We start from the raw sequence: 21714 nt of genomic DNA, 5'->3' as shown, positions 1-21714 counted from the left end.
TTGAGGATTGCCAGTCAGCTAGTGAGAGTGTTCTGATGATGCACTATTCCATTGGCTGAGTGTGTTCTCTCTCACTGCAGGAGGATTGTATGGATGGAGTTTCTTTGGAAATGGTCTTAACTGGAATTAACTCTAGTTTAAGAGAAATCTGGCTCCAGGCCGTATAGTTAAATTAAGTTATTAACTCACATCAGCTGTTTGCTTATATTTCCCCAAGACTCTTAAATGCTATTACTGTAATTGCTGCAAAATGGAGGAGAGTCCTTGCAGGCTTGCAGTAAGAGGGGGAGAGAGTGGGAGACACAGAAAGCTCCTCCTTTGTCCAAGCACTAGTGACACTTCATCAATAGCAGCCGAGAGATGCTCAAGGTCCTATTACCTGCCTCTGGCTTCGTTTTGTGGAGCCTTCTTTCCTTTTGTTGCTGAGTTGTGTCCAGTCCTGAGCAGATAATAGAATTTCATCGATAGACTGAGGAGGTGATGTATGTTAAAGCACTTAATATAAAGAGACTTCTACAGAAGCCCAAATTAAATTTGGCCAATGAACTCAATTGCACGCATTATTGCGTTCCAGGAGAAAGTCCAGAGAGCATTTATACACATTACTCTGCAAATATTTATGTTAGTATATCTGTGGTACATCCTTTTCACCCTTCCTCCTCGTCTGCCTCCAGGCCCCTACCTAGGAAGGGTTTTTAAAATGACTGCTCTGAATGTAAATAATGATAAGGGGAAATCCTTTCCAAAGTTCAGCAGTATTTTGACTGCTGCTGAGTGGCAATTTATTTAAAATGAATTGCTGCGCCCAGTAGAGTGGCTATCCATTATGTTCATCATCTTGGCATCTTTTAGATGGTCTTCTCTTGATAACCCAACTCCAAATGAATTTCTAAGGGCAGCACAAATAGTTTTTTTTTTCCCCTCAAGGGTTCCAGTAGAATTCATCAGTCCATAACAACTCTGTGTTGCTAGGACTCTCTGTGGAGAGTATTGCTCATGGAGGCTGGGAGGAGAAAAGCATCTCAGGGATGAGTTTAATCAGTACGGTGCTTTGCTCTGTCAGGCGCTGTAGAATGGATGCATTATGTGAAGTGTCCTGCACATTAAGGCAGCGTGACACATACCTTGTTCCACACTACGAGGACCCAGGACATTAGGCTGTCTAATGCAAAGCTGCCAAGTTTGGATCGGGAGCTGAATTTCCCAACAGTGCAGCCTTATTCAGATCTGGGGTGGTGGTTTGAGGCTGAAATGGGGACTTTCAGATCAGGATATGGATTTCCCCAGGGTTCAGAGGTGGCAGCGTTGGGGATTTGGCTCCTGTGTAATCAGTTCAGGCCCATCTCTAGTCATGTGATGCATCTGCACTATAAGATCAAATCGTGGGTTGTGTGCTGCTGAAGCCATCTGATGTTGACATGACAAGTGTGTTCTGCACCTTGAGGTTACTTGGGCTGACTTACCACATGAGGTTTTCCCACCTTGCAATCTGGGATAGTGATAAACCCAGACTAGGTTATTTTTTCCAGGAATTTGAATCCAAATAGAAAACTCGTCTTTCTGGGAAAGCAGGGAGACGCCTACAGTCTGTATTCACTGGGAACTGTTTCACTAGCTTCTGGGTGCACAGATGGAGCACAGAGTCCCAGTGCAATGGCCATTGTATTTTGTATTTGCAGACTTGCTGTGATGTTAGTGAAATAGTTGCTTCATGCTTTGCTGATCTGTCAGAACAGTTGCAGAGAATTAGGTAGAAAAGGGGTTAATCGTCAGAGAGCTGCATAAGTTGCTGTGTATAAGCACAGGCTGTGGATGACAATAGTGGGAAGTTATTCATGTATTCATGAGAGCCAAGATTAGTTGAAAGAGGGACTTTCTCAGGGACAAAGAGGAAAGCGCTCCCTTCAAACACATGGTCCCGGGAGACTCATTAAAGGTTCATCAGTTACAGTGAGCAAACAATTCAGTGGAAAGTCATCATAATCCATACTTTGGACGGCAGACAATAACGGCTTTTCACTCCTGTGTTGAGTTTTTCTGATGCCAGCTGTGATAAGCAGACTGCAAGAAGGGATTTTAAGTGGGAGCGATTCCATTGCTGAGCTCTAGGGTGAGTCTAGATGGTCTCTGACTGGGGAGTAGGAGAGCTCTCCATCTCTAGCCTGAGACGCAATCTGCATTGCTAAGAAGATGGTGGCAAAGTTATCAGCTTTGAAGTATAGACTGGCCTTACTCTCTGCTGTAGAGAGAGGGCAGGTGATGGAGCAGGGAAGGGAGGACAGATGGAGACTGAGAGACATTGGTGAGTAGAGGTCATCTCCCACTGTAGTAATGGTGTGAAAGGGAGCACTGGAGGAACCCAGCTTCTCCCCTTCCAGCACTCTCCTGTATGCCAGTCACACACATCTCTGGAAATTCTGGATGCCTCGAGCTGCTTGTATGTGCAGTGTGTATGTCTGACTCAGATGGAGGGGGCTTGGGGCCAGGGCTTCTTCTTTAGTTCGAGGGAATTCTACGGCCTGTGTTACACAGGAAGTCAGACTAGATGATCCCAATGGTCCCTTCTGGCCTTGGGATCCATGAACCTAAAGCTCCCGGAGAGTGAGTACTGGGGACAAAAATGTTACAGGGGTGATGAGTGCAAGGAAGGTGAGCAACATACCCACTTACTGAGCATTTCCCCATCCCTAGAGCAGCAGTACAGTGTGGTGCAGTGGTTAGAACAGAGGACTAGGAGTCAGGGTTTCTGGGTTCTGGTTCTGCAACTGAAGATCCATGTGTGTTTTTGGGGGGCTGGGGGAGAGTCACATAGGTATTGGAACTAGGGGTGCTAGGGGGTGGCAGCACCCCCTGGCTTGAAGTAATTTCCATCATATACATGGTTTACAGTTTGCTTCAGTGGTTCTCAGCCCCTCCACTACGTGGATATTCATTTAACTTCTCTCTCTGTCTCAGATTCTTGATCTGTAAAGTGGGAATAAGGATCCTTAGTTAGCTTACAAGGGCATTGTGAGACTTAATTCAGTGATTGTAAAGGATTTGGAAATCCTGGGAATCAAATTGACTATCTCAGTGGATTTTTAAAAAAACCTATGTATGTTTTAATTTTATGATGAATGAAAGACCAGGGTGGTGGCTGCCTTTTTCATTCTTTCAGCTATGCTGGAAGTCTGCTGCACTTGCCTTAGTCTCCCCGGCTCCTCACTTAGAAACCTTAAGCATGCTGGCCCTCCGTCTCTCACGCGGAGACTTGGCGCTGACATGCCTCTCTCACTGAGAGCTGCTGCCGACCTCCGGAATGCTGACTCCTAGAAATGGAGGTGACTAGGAAATGTTCTTCACAGCTGCAAAACTATGCCTACACACCTGTAAATTTTCCCTGGTGCCCTGTGGTTCTCCTTGTGTCCCTGGCTTAGGCCTTGGCAGACTAGGCTACGCTGCATCATTTCCAAAGGGAAGAGGAGGACGGCTAAAGGACCTGCATTAAAAATCAATAAATGCTTCAGTAATGTAAGTAACAGCGTTTGGAGCCAATACTGTAGTGTTACTACAGCATTCAGGCCTATTACTAGGGAATACTGTTTGACATTCTTCTGTTTATTCCCAGCATGGACAAGCCATGTATGCTTCCCCTATATTGCCCTGAGGCTGGGGATGAGAGAAGTTGAGACTCTTCAATACTTGGTCTCTCTGCTGATGCCACCTCCTCTGCTGGTTTTTGTGTTAGAGAAACTTACCCATGAGGAACTGGACTGAGACCCACCACACTCATTTCACACAAAGGTCACTGAATAATTATCAAATGGTGACCACTGTCCCCTGGTCTAGGCATGAACCAGCAACTTAAGGGGGAAAGGCTCCCCCCTGCCCTGCCCCCAGCAGCCCTTGAGCCAGACAGACCTTACTGGAGGAATCATTTCATGATGGTAGAAAGGGAGAGGAGTTGTGGCAGCCCTGAGAATGGAGAGGTGTACAGTAGCCTGTGCTAGGACTTGTGGCATTGTCCACCCCTCTAATATCATGGATTAGATCCTAAACCCCTTTTCCTGGTCCTGCTCTGGCTCAGACAGTTGGGTACCCGATAAAGAGGAACAGAGAGAAGCAGGACTTGCAACCCTTTGGACAGGACTAATGCTATTTTCTCCATTCTCTGCCTGCTGGATCTTGGCTAGAGAAAGGCATTCTTCCCCCTCTGCTGCCAAGCTAAAGCGTGTGTCCTTAAACTGAAGGCACTGATGGTGATGGGAGGAGGAGAGTTGTTTTCACCCAGCCAAACCTGACGAAGGAGTTAAAGCAGAACAAAAGATGGGATGACAGTTGGGGATGTGGGAGTGGGACGGGAGTGGAAAGTTTTGCTCCAGGCAGCAGCAGCATGACGGGATCAGCAGCCTGGGCCATTGGAAGCTGCTCCGCTGTTCATTATTAAATAATGCATCCTGATTGATTGGTCTGAAAAGTGCTGCGTTGTGGGGTCAGGCTGCTCAAGTTATAGTTTTCTGGTTAGACTGATGATTCTCAAAGGTCGAATTCAGAAAGCAATTCCCTGGTAAAATTGATCCTTTGGACGAGGGAACTTTTGTGCTATGGATAGGGCCGGGCAGCGAGAAATAGCTGATCTGGGACTAAAGGAGGAGGGCGGCGGGCTGTCTCTGCTGCTGCTGCTGGCTCTTTATTTAATTTTCCTTGTTTACACTCATTAGAGAGTGAGAGCCCTCTCTGGGAAGCACAGTGCCCAGTCATCGCAACGTGCTCCGACAGCCAGACCGATTGAAGCATTCCGTGGCTGACCCAGGAAGCCTGTCCTTCCTCAGCCATGCCCTGCAGATGTGACAGAGGCATGCAAGACCACTGCTCCAGGACTGAGGGTAGCCCCAAGTGCTGATCTGGTAGCTGGCGCTTGGCTTGGCTGTTGTGCATCATGGGCAGTGAGCTCTGTGTGTGCACGGGGGCATGAGCGTGCACGTATACCCGCTTCCAGCAGAGACCCTTATTTCACGCTCTTTGTAGCTGTAGGAAGACAAGTCGGGGCTGCATCCCCCTCTCTGGCTGAGATTTGTATCTGAGGCCTGGTAGTCAGGTTCAAATTCCATGCTGTGGTGCAGCACCTCAGCTCTTTGAGGGAATCCCCTAGTTTTTTTTTACTGTTCTAAAGGCAGAAGAGGGGGGGAAATACGCTAGCCCTAGAAAAGGGCAGAGGATTCGGGGAACTTCTCTGCCATCATCATTGTGCCATGAGACCTTGGCTGAAGTTAAGAGAAATGTTTAGTAAAATGCACCAGGCAGACGGAAGTTCAGACACTAGCAGCTCAGCAACACCTTTCTATTGTAAGAGCTGCTCAGGCCCTGCCCAGGGAGGTACAGGCCATGACTGAATAACCCTGGTTAGCCTCTGTTGCTGCTGTGGGAATGCAGCTGGTGATGAACAGTCTTCTGACTCAGGGAAGGCCTTGGAGCATGAAGAGACTGTCACATTTCACACATGATCTGACTCTGCTGCCTTGTCATTACAATAGTGTATCTATGAATGACTGTAAAAGGTCCCAGGGACCTATGCCCAGTAGTGGCTTTTGGTCCTCTTGTCATGTGATCGCTGAGTGCACAGCAGCGCAATGAGCTATAATACCTTTCCTTTCCTGGGGCTTTCAAAGCAGCTAGCAAATATTAATTAGTTAAGCATTATCCATGCTGCATTGGGAAGTATTAGTCCCATTTTGTAGATGAGGAATTGGAGGCAAAGTAACTTGTCTATAGCATGGCCAGGAACAGAACCAGAAGCCCTGTCATCCAGGCCTTTACTCTGACCAAGCTTACAGCTCTAGGCTTGAGCTAAGGAGCAGGAGTTTCCCTTGGCTCTACTCTTCTCTACTACTCGGAAACATCATTTAGCACACAACAGTGCTCGGGTTCCATCTGCCTCAGACCCACGTGCCTACTTTTAAGCTTCCATCTGGTCTCCATCATTCAACCTGGAACTAATAGTTCTGCAGGGGGGAGAGGAAAACTTGTGCCACATGACAGTGTTGCCTCAGGAATCCATCTCTCCTCTGCTGAGAAAACGAGACTAGGAACACATGGCCTTGATCACTGGAGCGTCTGTCAGAAGGGGAGTGAGGAGCTAGAAGCAGCCTGTGTGGTTAAGGCTTCTGAGCTGCCTCCCATGTGTAGCACCCCTGCGTCTGAGTCTGGCTTTTAAATGGTGGGTTCCAGAGCTGAATCATGCACTTTGTTGTCCCATTTCACAAAGAGTGAGTAGTGCTGTACCTCCCTGAAACCCTTGCTCTCGGACTCAAGCCTGGGCCAGCTCAGCAATGGTGATGCTCTGACCTGTTTTAACCTGCTATCTGCTTACTCCCTCTCCTTCTTTTGTTACTTTTATAGCAAGAGAGGAAGCCAGTGCTCCCTGGATGCTAAATAATTCACAGAGTCAGGCTCCATGCTCCAGAGTGCTGGTCACTGCCTATTCAAAGAGGTTAGGACATCAGTGCAGAAACTTCTGTCAATCAGAGGCAGACGGAAGAATCCATCACAGCTGAGACATGGGGACCCTTTTTTTCTAAGTGCTGGCTAATGCCCCCTCTTCCAGAGTCTCTGATTTACAAACTGTTCCCAGCGTTTTTAAGTTCTGTGGTTTTTAGCTTTCAGCTGTTACCTGCCATTGCCAGCCTTCAGTAACACAGACACTCAAACATAATATGATGTGTTTGGCAGCTCCTGCTTGAGAGAGCAAATTTGCTCTCTGATAGAGTGTACTGTGGCACCTTATATGTCACATGCATCTGATGAAGTGAGTATTCACCCACGAAAGCTCATGCTCCAAAACGTCTGTTAGTCTATAAGGTGCCACAGGATTCTTTGCTGCTTTTACAGCTCCAGACTAACACGGCCACCCCTCTGATACTTGATGGAGTGTACATTTCCTTCTCTGCCTGGGTCAGAGATGAGCAAGCATTGTATGTTGGAGAGGAGGGACTCTGCCCAGTTTCTGCATAGCATGTGAGTAAATAGTTTGCCGTAAATAAGAACAAGGAAACAAAAATAACTTATGAGTGAAATCTTCCAGCCATGCACAAATGGGATCACAGCAAGGGCGGACTCAGTGGATCAGAAACATGGGGATGGGACTCTTTGGAGATTCTAAAGAAACTTCTGCTCCTAGAATATTTTCCACAAGAGATTGTGATTTCTGTCTTGACTGGGTATAGTGCAGGTGAACAATACCAGGTTTATACCTCTTAAGACTGATGTCCTCTGTTTATTCCCAGAACAGATACAGCAGAGAAAGCAGCCAGACAAGCTTCTCCTATGCACTGTCCCCTCAATAGGCCTGATTCTCCACTGTCACGAACCTTCTGGTCATTTACACCTGTAAAAACTGGGTACTGCCCAATCAGACTTCTTCACTCACTTACATGGGTGGTTACATTTCTACACCCCCTTTGCACAAATGTAATTGTTACACAAGGTGCAAGGTTGTAAAGAATCAGGCCCATTGTACCTCAACCCTAACCTAGAGGAACTACTTGTAAGATAAGCAGGGAACCCATGGTCTATAGGGCGCATAGCCTGACCATAGACTTGTAAGCCCTGAGTTCTAATCTCAGTTCTGACTTAGTAAGAGTTGCCTAACCCCTCTTCTTCTGAGTCCTTATGTGTAAAACAGGGGTATTTAATGGCTACCAATCTTGCAGTGGTTCATTAAAAGTTTAGTCATTAATGTTTGCAAAGTGCTTAGTACTGTTTCCATTCTTTGTTTTCTCTGGACGCTTCCAGAAAGGGAGCAAGTTGTGAGGATTTTTTTTTGACACGTGGCCTTTTATCCACTAAGAACTGACCTGAGACTCACTATATTCATTTCACACAGGGCACCAAATAGCCAACAGTTGGTTATAACTTTCAGTGATCACTGCTCAGGGCTGGATTGCAATGGGTGGTCTTGGGGTGAAAGGTTCTATATCCTAGCATTACTCCACCCCCTGGGAGAAAGGCTCTTAATTTTAACAACCTGTTTGGGGATTGAGGGTCTTGACTCATTAATATAAACATGAGCTTTTCCTCTAAAATCCTTTGTGTCTAAGGGCCTGAGATAGCTCAGAAGAAGAAAATGGGAGGTCTGGGTGATTCTCAGAGTCAACCTCCCCTTATCTTATCCCCATAGGAATTCGGCATGGGAAGAACATGTGGAACTGGGAGGTCTGGGTGGTGTTTTGGATTGATATGGAGGGTTTATTTAACATCAGTCTCCCTTGGATCACAGGTGAAAAGATTTTGCTGATCTTCACTTAAGACTTGGTGATTGTTGGTCAGCTGCACAAATAGTAATAAGTTAGGGCTAACTTTGGCTCTGACTTATACATTCTGCAGTTGCATTGAATTCAGTGGTGTTGCACAGGGTGTGAGTCAGCACAGAATGTAGACATTAGCATGTATATAATGCCTTTCATCCAAGGATCTCAAAGCACATTATAAATAAGCCTCATAATGTTACCCCCATTTTACTGATGAGAAAAGAGAGGCACAGCATTAGAAAGTAAGGCCAAACCTGGTTGCCTAAAATCAGGCCCCCTAAATCCATCTTTAGGCACCAAAATAAGTGGCCTGAGATGCAGTTGCTCAATGAGTCTCCTGTCTCCTAGAACCTTGATCTTACCAGGGTAGGTTGTGCCATTTACTACTAGCATTTATAAACAGGCATATTCCTGTCCTATTGCAGTCATGTGGGTAGAGGTGTTTCAGATGCCCCATAAACCAAAGAATGAATCCTTGTAACACAAATGCCAATAGGAACATGGGTGAGTGCCGTGAAACCCTTATCAGAGCTGCTGTGAAGGAGTAACTAACTTGGCTCTACTTCTGTATGTTCAGCTACACAGCATGTCCATCTTAGCTGGGAGTGGATGTGTTACTGTCCTGAGAACATAAGCATGGCAATACTGGGTCAGACCAAAGGTCCATCTAGCCCAATGTCCTGCCTTCCAACAGAGGCCAATGCCAGGTGCCCCAGAGAGAATGAACAGAACAGGCAACCATCAAGTGATGCATCTCCTGTCACCCATTCCCAGCTTCTGGCAAACAGAGGCTAGGGACACCATCCCTGCCCATCCTGGCCAATAGCCATTGATAGACCTATCCTCCATGAATTTATCTAGTTCTTTTTTGAACTCTGTTATAGTCTTGTCCTTCACAACATCCTCTGGTGAAGAGTTCCACAGTGGCATTGCGTACCATTTTCTCTCTTTCATTTTCCTCCTACAGGTGTAAATGCAACCTCCATGCCAACCTGTGCTCCTTTAAGGAGGGCACCCTGCAGTGTGAGTGCGAACACAACACCACTGGCCAGGACTGTGGCAAGTGCAAGAAGAACTTTCGCACCAGATCTTGGCGGGCTGGCTCCTACCTGCCTCTCCCCAATGGATCCCCTAACGCATGTAAGTTACTATACTGAACTGAGCCCACACACTGGCCCTCTACACAATTCCTGTAAGTCAGCACCGCTTCAGGATGCCTCCATCTGGAGTCAGTGTACAGGTCTGCAGGAGAGGAGGGTTTGGTTTTACAGTGGAAGTAAACATTTATTTGGTTCTCAGTGTGCACAGGAATTGGTTGCCACGTGGGTAAATGGAAGGGGAGCTTGATGACTTTTTGTAGTGGAGTGGCTGGAGTGAATGGATGTGGATGGACAGTAGGGTATCCATGCTCACAGATGGTTAGGTGTAGGCCATCAGAGAGATCCATGGCCTTGAATAGGCATTTTACTCTGAACTACTCTATGTCCCTTAAAGAAAACATCAACAAGTGGCTGTGGGAATGTGTTTACCTTCAATTCAGTGCACAATAATTGCATGGAAGACTGAAGAACAGGAGGATGGAAAGGAATGTTGGGTGCCCTATTTATTGTCAGCTGGAAGCTGTTCATAAGTACATCATGGAGTATCTGGCCACAGTGAAGAAGACAAAAGTGTCCCTGTCCCTCAGCACATCGACAGTCCCATGCAATTAATTGTCTGCTGCATTCGTGTTGTGTTACATGCTCGCTTGAAAACAAAAACAAACATCAAGGCTGTAAGCCATCATCATCTGATCACGGGAATGTTGGTGGAGGAGGACACCGGACATAGTCCAGTCTCTCCAGGGTTATGTCCAGTTTACATTAGCAGGCTTGCTTAAATGTCACAGAGCAGCAGTAACCATTCCAGCCTTTTAAGTAGCAGCCTTGAGTGTTACCAAAGAGAATCCTTTTTTCCCTCCCCCTTCATTTCTGAAAGATTTATGTGCTTTAAGATGATCAAAGCTGAAATACAGGCTCCGAAGGCCGTGACAGGAATGTTTTGTGTGTGCCAGGGATGGTAGATGAGCTGATTCTTTGAAAGGGAACAAGCTTGTCAGCTACCGCCAACTGCCTGTGTTCCTTCAAAGGACCCTGGGAGAGATTTTTGGTGTTGACAGGGACAATGACATGCTATTCTCTTTCTCTTCCTTCCATCTCTCTCCCCATTTCTCTATCTTCCCTTCCTTTTTCCTCACTTTTCTTATCCCCACTTCCCTCCCCTCCATTTCTCTCTCTTTTGTACATCTGTCACTCATTCTTCTTTCCCTATATCTCCCCTTCCCTCCCCCTACCCCTCAAGCACCCACCTCATCCTCTCTCCCTTCAACTCTCTCTTTGGCAGATTTATGGCCAACTTCTGGAGTAGAAGCAATTCTCCAAAGGCCTTTCTCACCAATCGTTGTAGCATTTTCATTGCTGGCCACCTTCTTTATGGTTGGGGAAAGGTGACTACTGGGTGTTTATCTCCCCTGTAATATCTGGATTAAATGTGACCTTAAATGGTCCTCAAACTTTTCTCCCACCTGTGACCAATAAACTAGCAGTGTTGGAAGCTGGCTCCCTCAGCCTCATGCCATTGGCTACACAATTTAGAGGCAATTTCTTCCCACCAAAACCTCCCAGCCTCAGGTCAGATGCTGTTTCCCCTCTCCCCCCAGCCTGCATTGCTGGGTGTTCTGTTCCAACCTGAAAAATACCAACCCCAATACAATCCCCTCAAGAGTCAGGGCCCGCAACTTGGGAATCCAGCAGTGGTGATGTGGAGCTAGTGGTGTAGCAGCACTGACTGGGTTCACATCACACGGTTTCTAGAAGAGACTATGACAAGTCTCAAAAGCATTCATGATCCTTACTGGGCATAATGGCAGGCCAGAAAAAGGGTTAAGAAGAAATTCTATTAGCAATAGGCAAGCTGGCTTTCCTCCCTCCAGCCACTGCAGGTAGATTTCAGCCTATGCCTCAGGACCCAAACATTTTCAAAGCCACTGCTGTCTGGTCACCTCTACGGTTTGCCTAAGGCTGCTTTTAAGACGCAGCAAGCTGGAACAACCATCAACAAGGCTCCTGTTAATTAGCACAATGGCTCTCGGCTTCTGCTGACCCTGCTTCTTTTCCTTTTCTCCAGGTGCAGCTGCAGGCTCGGCCTTTGGCAGTAAGTAAAAAAATGTAACTGAACTGCTGGCATGTGACATCTTCAGCGCATGGGGCCTGTGCACATCACTTGGGAGACAAATGGTTCTTTTCTTCTCATTATCATCTGCCAGGCAATAAGTCTTGTCCTCTAATTGTCTCTCATTGTCTGTCCCATCAAAGAGCTTTCTATTTTCCTTCTTTGACTTCAGTAACCTCATTGTTTATTTCTCTGGCATGGTTTCTCCCCCTGAGGTTCGTTAGAATGGCAGCAGGAAAGGAAATAAAAAACAACACACTTCTTCAAAATCACCAATGATTGTAGTGAACTTTTCCCACCCAGTTTCACAGACTTCTGCTCTAAGGACCTGTTTTTGAATTATTTGATACAGCATCCAGTTTGGGTTACCTTGGGCCTATCATGCCATCCATTTAAAAATAAAATTATATATAAGTGTAATATTTGAGGCACAAGCAATTGATTTCAGTGGGGATTTCTGCAGATCAAGCACCTTCAAACTTTGGGTCACCTGGAATCTAGATCTGAATTTTATGGCTCAGGTTACTCTATGAAAGAAATATACGGTGAAGGTGGAGAGAACACAGTGGAAATGTGATGGTGAATGGGATAGACAGGCTTGTTTGTGAGCATAGGGCAGCTAAAGAGGGATTATTTAGCCTTCACAGAAGACAGGAGGTGACCTGAATTAAGTATTTAAACTAGCTAAGGGTTATTATGAAATTAAGCATGATAATCTACATACACGAGGTTGTGGGACAAACAAGGACTTAGGGACATAGGTTGAAGTAAGAATTTATATTCATAATAATCCCTCACATTTTATTATTGCTGGTCAGAGCAATGAGAATTGGAATAGAATGAATATTATAGTCAAATCATGGTATCAAGTAGTGTTCCTGAATTACTCTGTCATCCCTGGGGTAACTCCCCTGACTTTTCAGGAGTTATACCAATGGTTAATTTGGCCTATTGTATTAAATAATCCAATGTTTGCTTTTGGGAATTTATTAAATGAAAGGGACGTCATTTGATTTTATGATCCCCTTTTGGTGGTCTGAAGGGAATTGTTTTGCTGATTAGGAGGTTTGCCTGGGAGAATCTTTGCCATCAGAGAGCTCAAATGTATATGAGAGAGATGGCACAACTATTGTTAAGCTTTCAGATAGGAAAGGCTTGTGTAGCCTGTTTCTGATCCCACATGACTGCAACTCCTACCTCTCTTTGCCATTATCCCATCATTATACAGACACACTCATTCTCTCTTGGCTTTCTAGGTTTAATTAACAATGAGTTAGTGATAAAGTTGGCAATATTGAAACCAACATCCATGCCAACAAAGCAAAGTTATATAGCAACCCAGCCGAAACATGCACGCACACATGGAATCTTCCTAGGTTCTCAACACAGACATAACACTGTCCCAATGCTAAATTCTCTCTGGAGTTGGGGTTACCCCCCACAAACCCAGCAGCTTCTTCTGTACATATGGGGCAGCTGGGTTCTTCAGTTTTTCCTCTCTCTCTCTCTCTCTCTGTGATTAAGAGGCAACCAAGAGCAACGCTTTTTGGTCACCAGTGTCCCCAGTTCCTGGTAGGTGATGTACTCTCAGGAGTGAAGCAGCCCTTGTGTTCTGTAACCACCAGCTGAGGGCAACTCCTTTACGTGAATAATAATGGTTGGAATTTACAGGGCCTTAAAGCCAATTCTCTTCCATTAGATTCAGTGGGAGTTTTGAGCATTGATTTGAGTGGGAGCAGGTCCTGTGTGCCTCCTTCACCATGAAAAGAGATCATGGAAGTGCCCTTGGGCTTGGGATTTTGCGTACCATAAGAAGCAACAGCGAGAGCCACAGAGATCCTCCAGCCTCCTCAGGTGCCTTCTTTCCACCTCTTTTCTTTGTTTCTTGTTAGCGTATGAACGACCACAGCGAGTTTCCACTACAAAACCCATTACCACTACAATGCCCAAAACTGCAACCACCACCACCGCCACTAACCAGCCTGTCACCACGCAGCAGCCAGGTGGGTGCCAAGCTCCACCCCGCGAGGCAGATCCTACCCTTGTTTGTACAGCTAGGTCCCTTAGCTAGTTTCACTCCTGATTCCTCTACTGGCTTTGCTTCCCGCTGCAGCTCCTCAAGTGGCAATTATTAGCTTTAAAAGGAAGATTATCTCCTTGTTCATCCATCTTGTAGGAGTTTCTGGGGACATGGATAAAAATCACACTGGATGGGTTCAGATCCTCCCAGCCAGCAGAAAGCCTAATTAATGTTCATCCCTAATTTAATTCAGGGAAAAGGGCATCTGAACGTGGAAGTTTAATAATACACAGATTCTTCCCTCTTCAACAACAGCAGTCAATCCCAATCCCAAAGTTGACTCCTTAGAAGAGGCAGGTTCTTGCATGACCCTTCATCTGTCTGTCTATCCTCTGCTGCTGCTCTGAGGTCATCGGAGCATCATTTCCCCTTCTCAGACCAGGAAGTAGAGGGCAGATCTGGAATTTGGTGGCATCTGAGATATCATTTTGAAGCTTTTACTTTGAGATTAGCCTTTCAAAGTCCTTCTGAGAATGAATAGCTGAGCCACAAAAGTTGCTCTTCTCTGTGTACTACAGTGAGGACAAGGATGGGGGAGAAAGAAATCTGAGGTTTTATTTGCCTGTTTCTTTACCAGAAAAGAACAAACTTGACTCACCCCAAGCAAAGGGCATGTAGGATTTAGAAGGCTGGTTTTGTGTCTCCGCTTTGCACAACTCTAATAAGGCATTTTCAAAATGCAGGGGTAGGTTCTCCACACTCCTACTTCTGCTTTGACCTTCCAGCAGAATGATGAAAGTTGGTCTGAGTGGGCAGTTGAGGATTTTTCTTGCATCAGGGAATTCTCCATAGTATAAAAGGCATGGTCAGGGAAAGAGGGCCTGGCCTGAGCACTGCTGCATTCTAGTGATTCCCCAACTAATGGAGTGGCCCCTCAGGGCCCATTGCAGGTGGGTGTAATTTAGAGCATCCCTGAGAGTGCTCTAAGCTGGGCGAGGAATTGAGTCAGCTATCTTTGCTCTGCTCCTTAGCCTCTTGAGTCCTGTACCAAACCCCTCTTGGCCAGATCTGAGGATATAATCTGCGAAGTTTTACATTTGGAAAGTGGGTTTGGAGGGAAGAGCCACACTTTAATGATCATCAGAATGATTCCATAAAATGCTTGGGGACAGGCTGAACACACACACTGGAAGTCCCAGAATATTATTTCTTAATATCTTCTAGACTGCCCAGTAGAGAGAACTTGTATCACTTTTTTGGGGAGAGAAGGTGGTTTGTTCATTTATTTATTTAGTTATTTATTTAGCTACATGCAGGCCTGGTTTCTCTCTTCTTTTGGAGAAGAGGAAATGAAATGTTTCTGCTGTTAGTTTACAAGCCTCATGCACTTACTCTGCTGCTGTGCCTTCTGGATCTGATTTTCCCATGAGGACATTTTCCACCACCAGTACATTAGTAACAGTCAGTCTTCTGGGGGAGTTGTTGGAAGCCAGTTGAGGGAAAGGCAATGCTTGATTGTGTGTGTGAGCCGGTGGAGTCTTTTCATCCCAGGGGTGTTCAGCAGATGATCACTAACAGGGCTTGGCCCTGTGGCTAAGCTCCAGATGCCACAGCTCCAAATGTCACCATTGCTTGGTGGGCCAGAAGGACCCTGACCACCACAGAAGGGGTAGGGGGAGAAAGAACACCAGAGGAATGCAGAAGAATTTATAAAGGGGGTGTACCTGTATTTAGTTTATCATCATCAAAGTCTTCAGTCCCATTGCCCTATAAATTCTCTGACCTCTCAGGCAAATCCACAGTTGCCTAGGGAGGCAGCCCCCAGCCTGTGCCCAACTCTCCCCAAACTCAGTACCTTACCTTTCCCACAAGGGTGATAGTTTCTTCTCTGGACCCTTTCTGAGCACTTTTCCCCATAGCACTCCCTCAGCCTCCAATCTCCTTGGGTGGTACCTCTCCTCCCTGGAGATGAGTTTATCTAAACCCGAGGCCCTGCCCACTCCCAGCAGCCTCTGAGTGGAGTAGATAATTGGAGTCAGCTGCTTGGTTTTTCCCCTCCTACCCACATGTGACAGTCCACACTGCCACAGAGTGTTTATGCAAATATAGATATAATCATGAGGGCACCATGGGTCAGTATTTACAATGGGGGGTTGGATGGATCAGGAAACCTGGTTTCTATTTCCACTAAGGCATTTTGTGACCTTGGGCTAGTCACTTCAGTTTCTCCATCTGTAAAATAGAAATAAAACTTGCCTGTCTATGCTAATATATGTAGTGAATGGGTACCTACAACCCACACTTGAAGATTATATTAGCTCAAAGAATGTGTGCCTATTATCTACATACCTGTAATAATGAAACTTGGGTCTCATGTACATAACATGCACCCAATGTCATGTGATTTTTATCCATATTTGACCATAGCAGTGCTTTTGTGCGTAGCGTGTGTGTGTGTGTGAGAGAGAGAGAGAGCGTGCATCTTGCTGAGCATCTGTCTCTTATGGTGCAATTAATGATCTGTCGAGGTAGGGGAGTGGCAGAAAGGCTGCATGTTTCTATCAGAGAGGGGTGAACAGCTCTGAGAGAAGAATCAGACCATCTTCCCCTGAACACAAGACCTTTGTCGTTCTCTAGGCTGGAACCAGCCCCTCTCTGAAGGTTCTGGTTTACACCACTCACTTTTCAGTAAATGATTTCTCCTTTCCCAGGCAGTGTCTGCAGCTCTAGGTTCTAATCCAGATCAGAACTAATGCTAACAATAAAACCTGTTCTCATGGCCTTTCTAGGCCCAGATGGTTCAGGGTGACTCCAAAGCTTTTGAAGAACAACATTTGTGACTGAAGGTTGCCAGGAAAAGAGGCTTAAAATATGATCCCAAGGGCTGCATGGGACTCCCAGCTGTTCTTGAACATGACTCTTCCAGAGAGAGCTGCCCATCTGTTGGTGGCCTATCAAAAAGAGCCGGTGACCTGTGACCCACTTTCTGTGCAAAACCAGTTTCTTCCATTGAATTAACTGGTGTTAGGCTGCAACACAATGCCCCTGTTTCTCGATTGGGGTGGGCAGGACTGAGCTTCAAGCCTCTTGTTCCCCCTTTTTGTTCCTCTACTGACTTAATGTGTTACTCCTCTGGCTGAAATGGCCAGGGTGCTGAAAGCCCTAGAGTCGATCCCCATTGATGGCTATGGCCTCTGCACAGATGTTGCCACAATACATTACATGTACATGACCAGGCCCAGATAGGAGGAGGCCCTAATTCTGATTGGCCCCGCTACATATGTTTAAAATCAGTGTAACTCTATTGTCGTCAGTGGAGTTACTCCTAGAGCTGGGCCAGAACCCCAGCATTCTCCCCCTACCCCCTCACATGGGTTCAAAATCCAGGTCTGAATTTTGCTGCTCAGGTCCCAGCTGTACTTTAAACACAGCTCTAGCCAGGAAGAAATTTTTAAAAATTCCTTTAAAATGCTGCCTTGTCTCTGTGCTGTTCCTCCTTCCTTTGGCATGTGTTCTGTTCTTTTCCCCTCTCAATTTTTGCTTCCCACCCTGAGCAGTCACTGCCAAACAGCCAGCTGAGCTCCCTGCCTCTGTGCCTATCCAAGAGACGCAGAAAAAAACAGGTATTTAAAGCTAGGCTGATCTTTTTCCCCCTTCCCAAGTTGTGCTTTCATGTACTAGCTGGCAGCAGTTGGGAGAAGAATGTGGAACGTAGACTAGAAGAGCAGATTAGATTTGTTTTTGATCTTTAAGTTGCATAGATCCACTAGCTGACTGCTCCTTTTAGCTGCTTGTAGTGTTCTTTGTGGTCAAGGTGGAGCTGTGGTCGTGTGTTAGTACGAACCTCTTTTGCCTTTCATGTTGCCAGGGAGCAAATGCGAGGTGGGAGGGGGAATAGAGTGCATTTAAAAACATAGGGACATAAGGACACTGAAGGGGAGAGACAACTAAAGGAAACTGAGGAGTCATGCTGAAGAGAAGTTAATCAAGTGCTTTTCTTAATCTGTTAATTTCCCTTTCCCACTTCCTTATAGAAACTTGTCATCTTCTGTCAGATTTTGTGCTTTCCATGGTCAGGCAATGGCATTCTTCCTCCGAAGTTGGGGTGATCAAAAAAACCCCACCTCTCTATCTCTTCCTCTTTTTTTTTTTTTTTTGGTTCATGGTCCAACCATCTCAATGGTATCAGTTCAGCTCTGGGAAAAGCAATTTGTTCGTTAACTGCCCTGACAGAGCCAAGAGAAGGAGCACAGAAGTGGAGTGCAAACCATCGGTTTTGTATAGGTCCTACATAAATATTAGCTACTCCACTTCTGTACTTATTTATTTTCTGTTGGCTTCCTAATGTTTGAACAACCCAGTTTCAGCCTTTTTTAATGTGAGAATCGCGTGAATTTAACAAATGCTTCCCACAACTAGGAGAGTGAAAGAAACATCCAGTTTACTGGAGCCCTCTTCCCCAGTATAGACAAGACCTAGGACACCTCTTGTCTGTATTGAAAAAGCTCAGTGATGGGACCATCCTGATTTTTGCCATACTCCAATTCTAACTGAGAGGGTCTGGAAGAGAAATTTGTGTCTCTACCTCACACCCACAACTGCTATGTAAAACCATCTGTGAATGTCACAAAGCTACAATGGAAAAGTTCTTGGGATAAAGGGCATTAGTAATTCTTCTGACTCTGCAAAGACGAACAAGTGGAGGTGTATGTGAATGACTAAAAAGCAAAATGCCTCTAGGGCTGTTTTTTATTGTGACTCTAATTAAACCCTTGCCAATTAGTGAGGGGCTTTTTTCATATTCTCTTTAGCACTCTATTAGTATCAATCGGCTTCCATTTTCCCAATGAAAAGGACACTGTCACCTACTTTTAGAGATTGTCATATATTTTTTACTCTGCATTGTTTATAATCCCCTAGTAGGGGCCGGGAAATCACATTTCTCTCCTTCTTGGGTTTGTTCTTTTAAATTTGGCAAAAATTAAGGAAGAGGAGGGGAAAAAAACCCTCATATTACTCAACTGAAGTTTGAAATTAACAACATGGCTTTTTCATTTTACTTCCTGGTTTGTACACTAGCAAGAATGAAGATTGTCAACAAAATTGTGGCACTAGGGTTTGCTACAGACGCAGTGGGGAGGGCACACAGTGAGTTCTTTGCAATGGGAATGACACAAATGGGCAGCCATCTTGTGGTTTTAATTTCTTTGCAATGCTTTCTTGAGTTCCTTCACTGATTTTTAGGAAAATAGGCATGGCCAGAACACAGGCCTGGGAGCTAGGCACTCCTAGTGACTGTGTTGCACTCAAACTTTCCACTTCTAGTCCTTTACTCTGTACTTGGTCAGTGTCCCACAGTGCCTCTAGTGGCGAAGGCCTCGGAAACTAAGGAATGCCTGTGGTGGTACATACACCTCTACCTTGATATAACGTGACCTGATATAACACGAATTTGGATATAACGCAGTAAAGCAGCGCTCCGGGGGGCAGGGCTGCACACTCTGGTGGATCAAAACAAGTTCGATAGAACGCGGTTTCACCTATAATGCGGTAAGATTTTTTGGCTCCCAAGCACAGCGTTATATCAGGGTAGAGGTGTATACAGCATGGGTGGGATCTGAAACATTACAAGCTGCACAGTTGTATAGGTGCCAGAATAAGTCAGCAGCACTCCATTGCAGTCAATAGGGCTCTGCCAGTTTATATCAGCAGAAGTTCTGGCCCTTCATCTCATAAACCCAAGGCTGCTAGCTGTCTCTTCAGTTTGCCTCAACCTCTTTTGTAATGTGACTTTCCTATATTACCTCTGCAAGAATTCACCAGCTCATCGGCAGCTGCCCCACTGCAGGTGGGCTCCCCTCAGTCCAAGGCTGATCCTGGAAAAGAAGGTAGGAGACTTGCTGCTGAACTGGTGTTACAGTCCAAGTAGGGACCGATGCTTAGAAATTGCTTGTTACTAGAATTCTCTGCTTTCCATGCATCTCTCTCTCCAGCCCAGTTGGGAAAGGCTCTGGTTTGGTCTGTCGCCTACACACCATTGGTAATGTGGAGAGGCTAGACTGAGCCTCCGGGTTTATCATATACGTGAAAGATGAAGACGATAAATGGTAGAAGAGATTGTTCTCAGCTTGGTGCTCGGGTGAACTGCGAGGATCATGGAAATCTAGTTGATTCCTGAGTTTAGACTGTGTTTGTGAAATGGAGTAACTTGGTAAATGGTCAGGAATGTGTTGTCTGGTGCATAGACTCTGTATGTTTCCTTGGCTTCTTGCCCTGTGCTTATGTGACCAAGGTGCACTGTAGACACTACACGAGGGAATCTCAGGAGATGGCATGCTGGGCTTTGGAGCCTGAGGCTCAGCTTACCTTGCCTAGTGCCCCTCCTTCCTGGTTCATACTGATACACTCAGTGCTGGCAGCAGACTGGCACTATCCAACTCTGTTTCCCAGTCGATGAGCCCCTGGCAAGTTCCTGCTGTATAAATTAGCATCCCTTTTAATATAGAATCTAATGTGTATTAGCACTGGGCCCACACTAAAACCCAAGATCTTGAAATGTGAGGGGCTTGGAATGGAGGGCTGGAATTCATACCTAGATCTGGCATTCATTGTTGGTCCCTATCTCCATAACAATGTCAAGCCAAAAACCTGAAGCCAAACCCTGCCCCAACTTTGGGGCATTTGAAATCTTTGTGGTTTGGGCCAGCTCTAAACTACACGTAGATATGATACTGTATGTGGAGAGATGGAGTCATATTATCCATATCTATGCTAGATTGTGCTGATAAAAGGTGCACCTGGTTGGTAAGGATCTTTGTAATGGCCTTTATGAAATAATTGGGACACTGAGTTCTAGTTCTAGCTTTGCATCTGAATCTGACCTTGATTGAGTCATTTTCCCTCCGTCTCAGTTGCTCTGTCTGTAAAATAGGTCTAATGATGTCCACCTTTGCAGAGTGCTTTGAGATCGATGAATGCAAAGCATTATATAAGTGCTAAGACTTGCTGTCACCTGAGAAGATACATTAGAAGTGGCCCGGCTCCCAGTGATGTCTGACCACCATGAGGGGGTTTCCTCAGACCTGTATTCTCACATAGTCCATCTGCAGTTTGTTCTTCAGGTTTGAGTTGCTTATGTGAAATCCAGCTAATTCTGAGCTGACAATATTTAAACAAATCAAGAAGAAAAGAATTGTCTTGCATTCTGTCAATTAACAGGGACAGGTGCTTTATTCTCTGGATGGAATTAAAAGTGTTTCAAGACCAACTTAAGTTTCTACCATTTGGATTGTTGCCAAGTGAGCTAATAGGCAACCCTTCTGTTTAAGGAAGGGCTTAGAAATGGTGGCTAGAGGATCCTCTGTAGCTGGTGAGATTCCAGCTCCAGCTTTCCTCTCCGGTATAGTTAGGCTGTAGAATAGCCATATGCTGCCAGCAAACCCAACAGCTCCTTGCATGAGGAAAGGTAATTTTACTGCTTCTAACCGTTGTTGAAGACACTAATTTCCATGGAGCATTGATGGTTTTTAGAAATTGGGATGGGGGGGGGCAGAGAAATTTGATACTGCTCCACCCTCCCAGTCACTGTGCCTGACTGAAGCTCCCTACACAGCCTCTATGAGGAACAAATACAGTGTCTACATTAAGCTGATGTTCTCTCTGTTGGTGCCATTTCAAGCTGTTCGGCGTCCAGCAAACCCAACAGGGCTTGGACCCAAACCTGCTCCACAGGAGCCTCCTGAAAACATCCGAGGTAAGGAGGTGCTCTCGGGCTTGGAGCCTGTGTCAAAGGGAAGCGAGGACAGAGCGAGGGGGCTCTCTTCCAATGTCAATAAAACGCGGATGCATAGCAGTCATTAGAATAACTAGGAGGAGCCGACCATGGGTAGCGAATTCCCAGGTGGATCATAAGAGATTTGGGCTGGACTAGCCCCTTAAGGCTATGAACTCTCATCAGCCTGTATCCTGGAGCTCTTTCTTCATAAGCTTGTAGGATCAATGGATGAAGACAGACTGGGATGGGAAGAATGGTCTTGAGTTGTGAGATCTAGATTCTCTCTCTGGCTGGGCCACTGACTTAGTGTGACCATATTCAAGTCACTTCTCTTTCTACACCTTCAGTTTCCCATCTGTAAACAGGGGGTGATGTAGCTTACCTTGGAGGGGTGTCTGTGATTATAAATCCACTCTTGCTTGTGA

The 21714-nt window shown here is 45.7% G+C and overlaps 1 protein-coding gene across 5 annotated transcripts in view; it reads left to right on the top strand.

Annotated features, from left to right (window-relative positions):
* Positions 1–21714, top strand: part of NTNG2 (netrin G2) — a 72123-nt gene that overhangs the window by 40649 nt on the left and 9760 nt on the right. For 4 of the 5 annotated variants that reach the window (XM_050926636.1, XM_050926635.1, XM_050926638.1 and 1 more), the window contains 2 exons: positions 9253–9425; positions 11451–11477. In XM_050926636.1, the coding sequence (XP_050782593.1) occupies positions 9253–9425; positions 11451–11477 (200 nt within the window). The remainder of the gene's footprint in view (positions 1–9252; positions 9426–11450; positions 11478–21714) is intronic. The other variant, XM_050926637.1, reaches the window with a different exon arrangement.

The sequence above is a fragment of the Gopherus flavomarginatus genome, chromosome 17 (assembly GCF_025201925.1).
Source record: "Gopherus flavomarginatus isolate rGopFla2 chromosome 17, rGopFla2.mat.asm, whole genome shotgun sequence".
In the NCBI taxonomy this organism is placed as follows: Eukaryota; Metazoa; Chordata; order Testudines; family Testudinidae; genus Gopherus; species Gopherus flavomarginatus.
The sequence above is the reverse complement of the archived record's forward strand: the minus strand, read 5'-3'. Positions and strand labels throughout refer to the sequence as shown.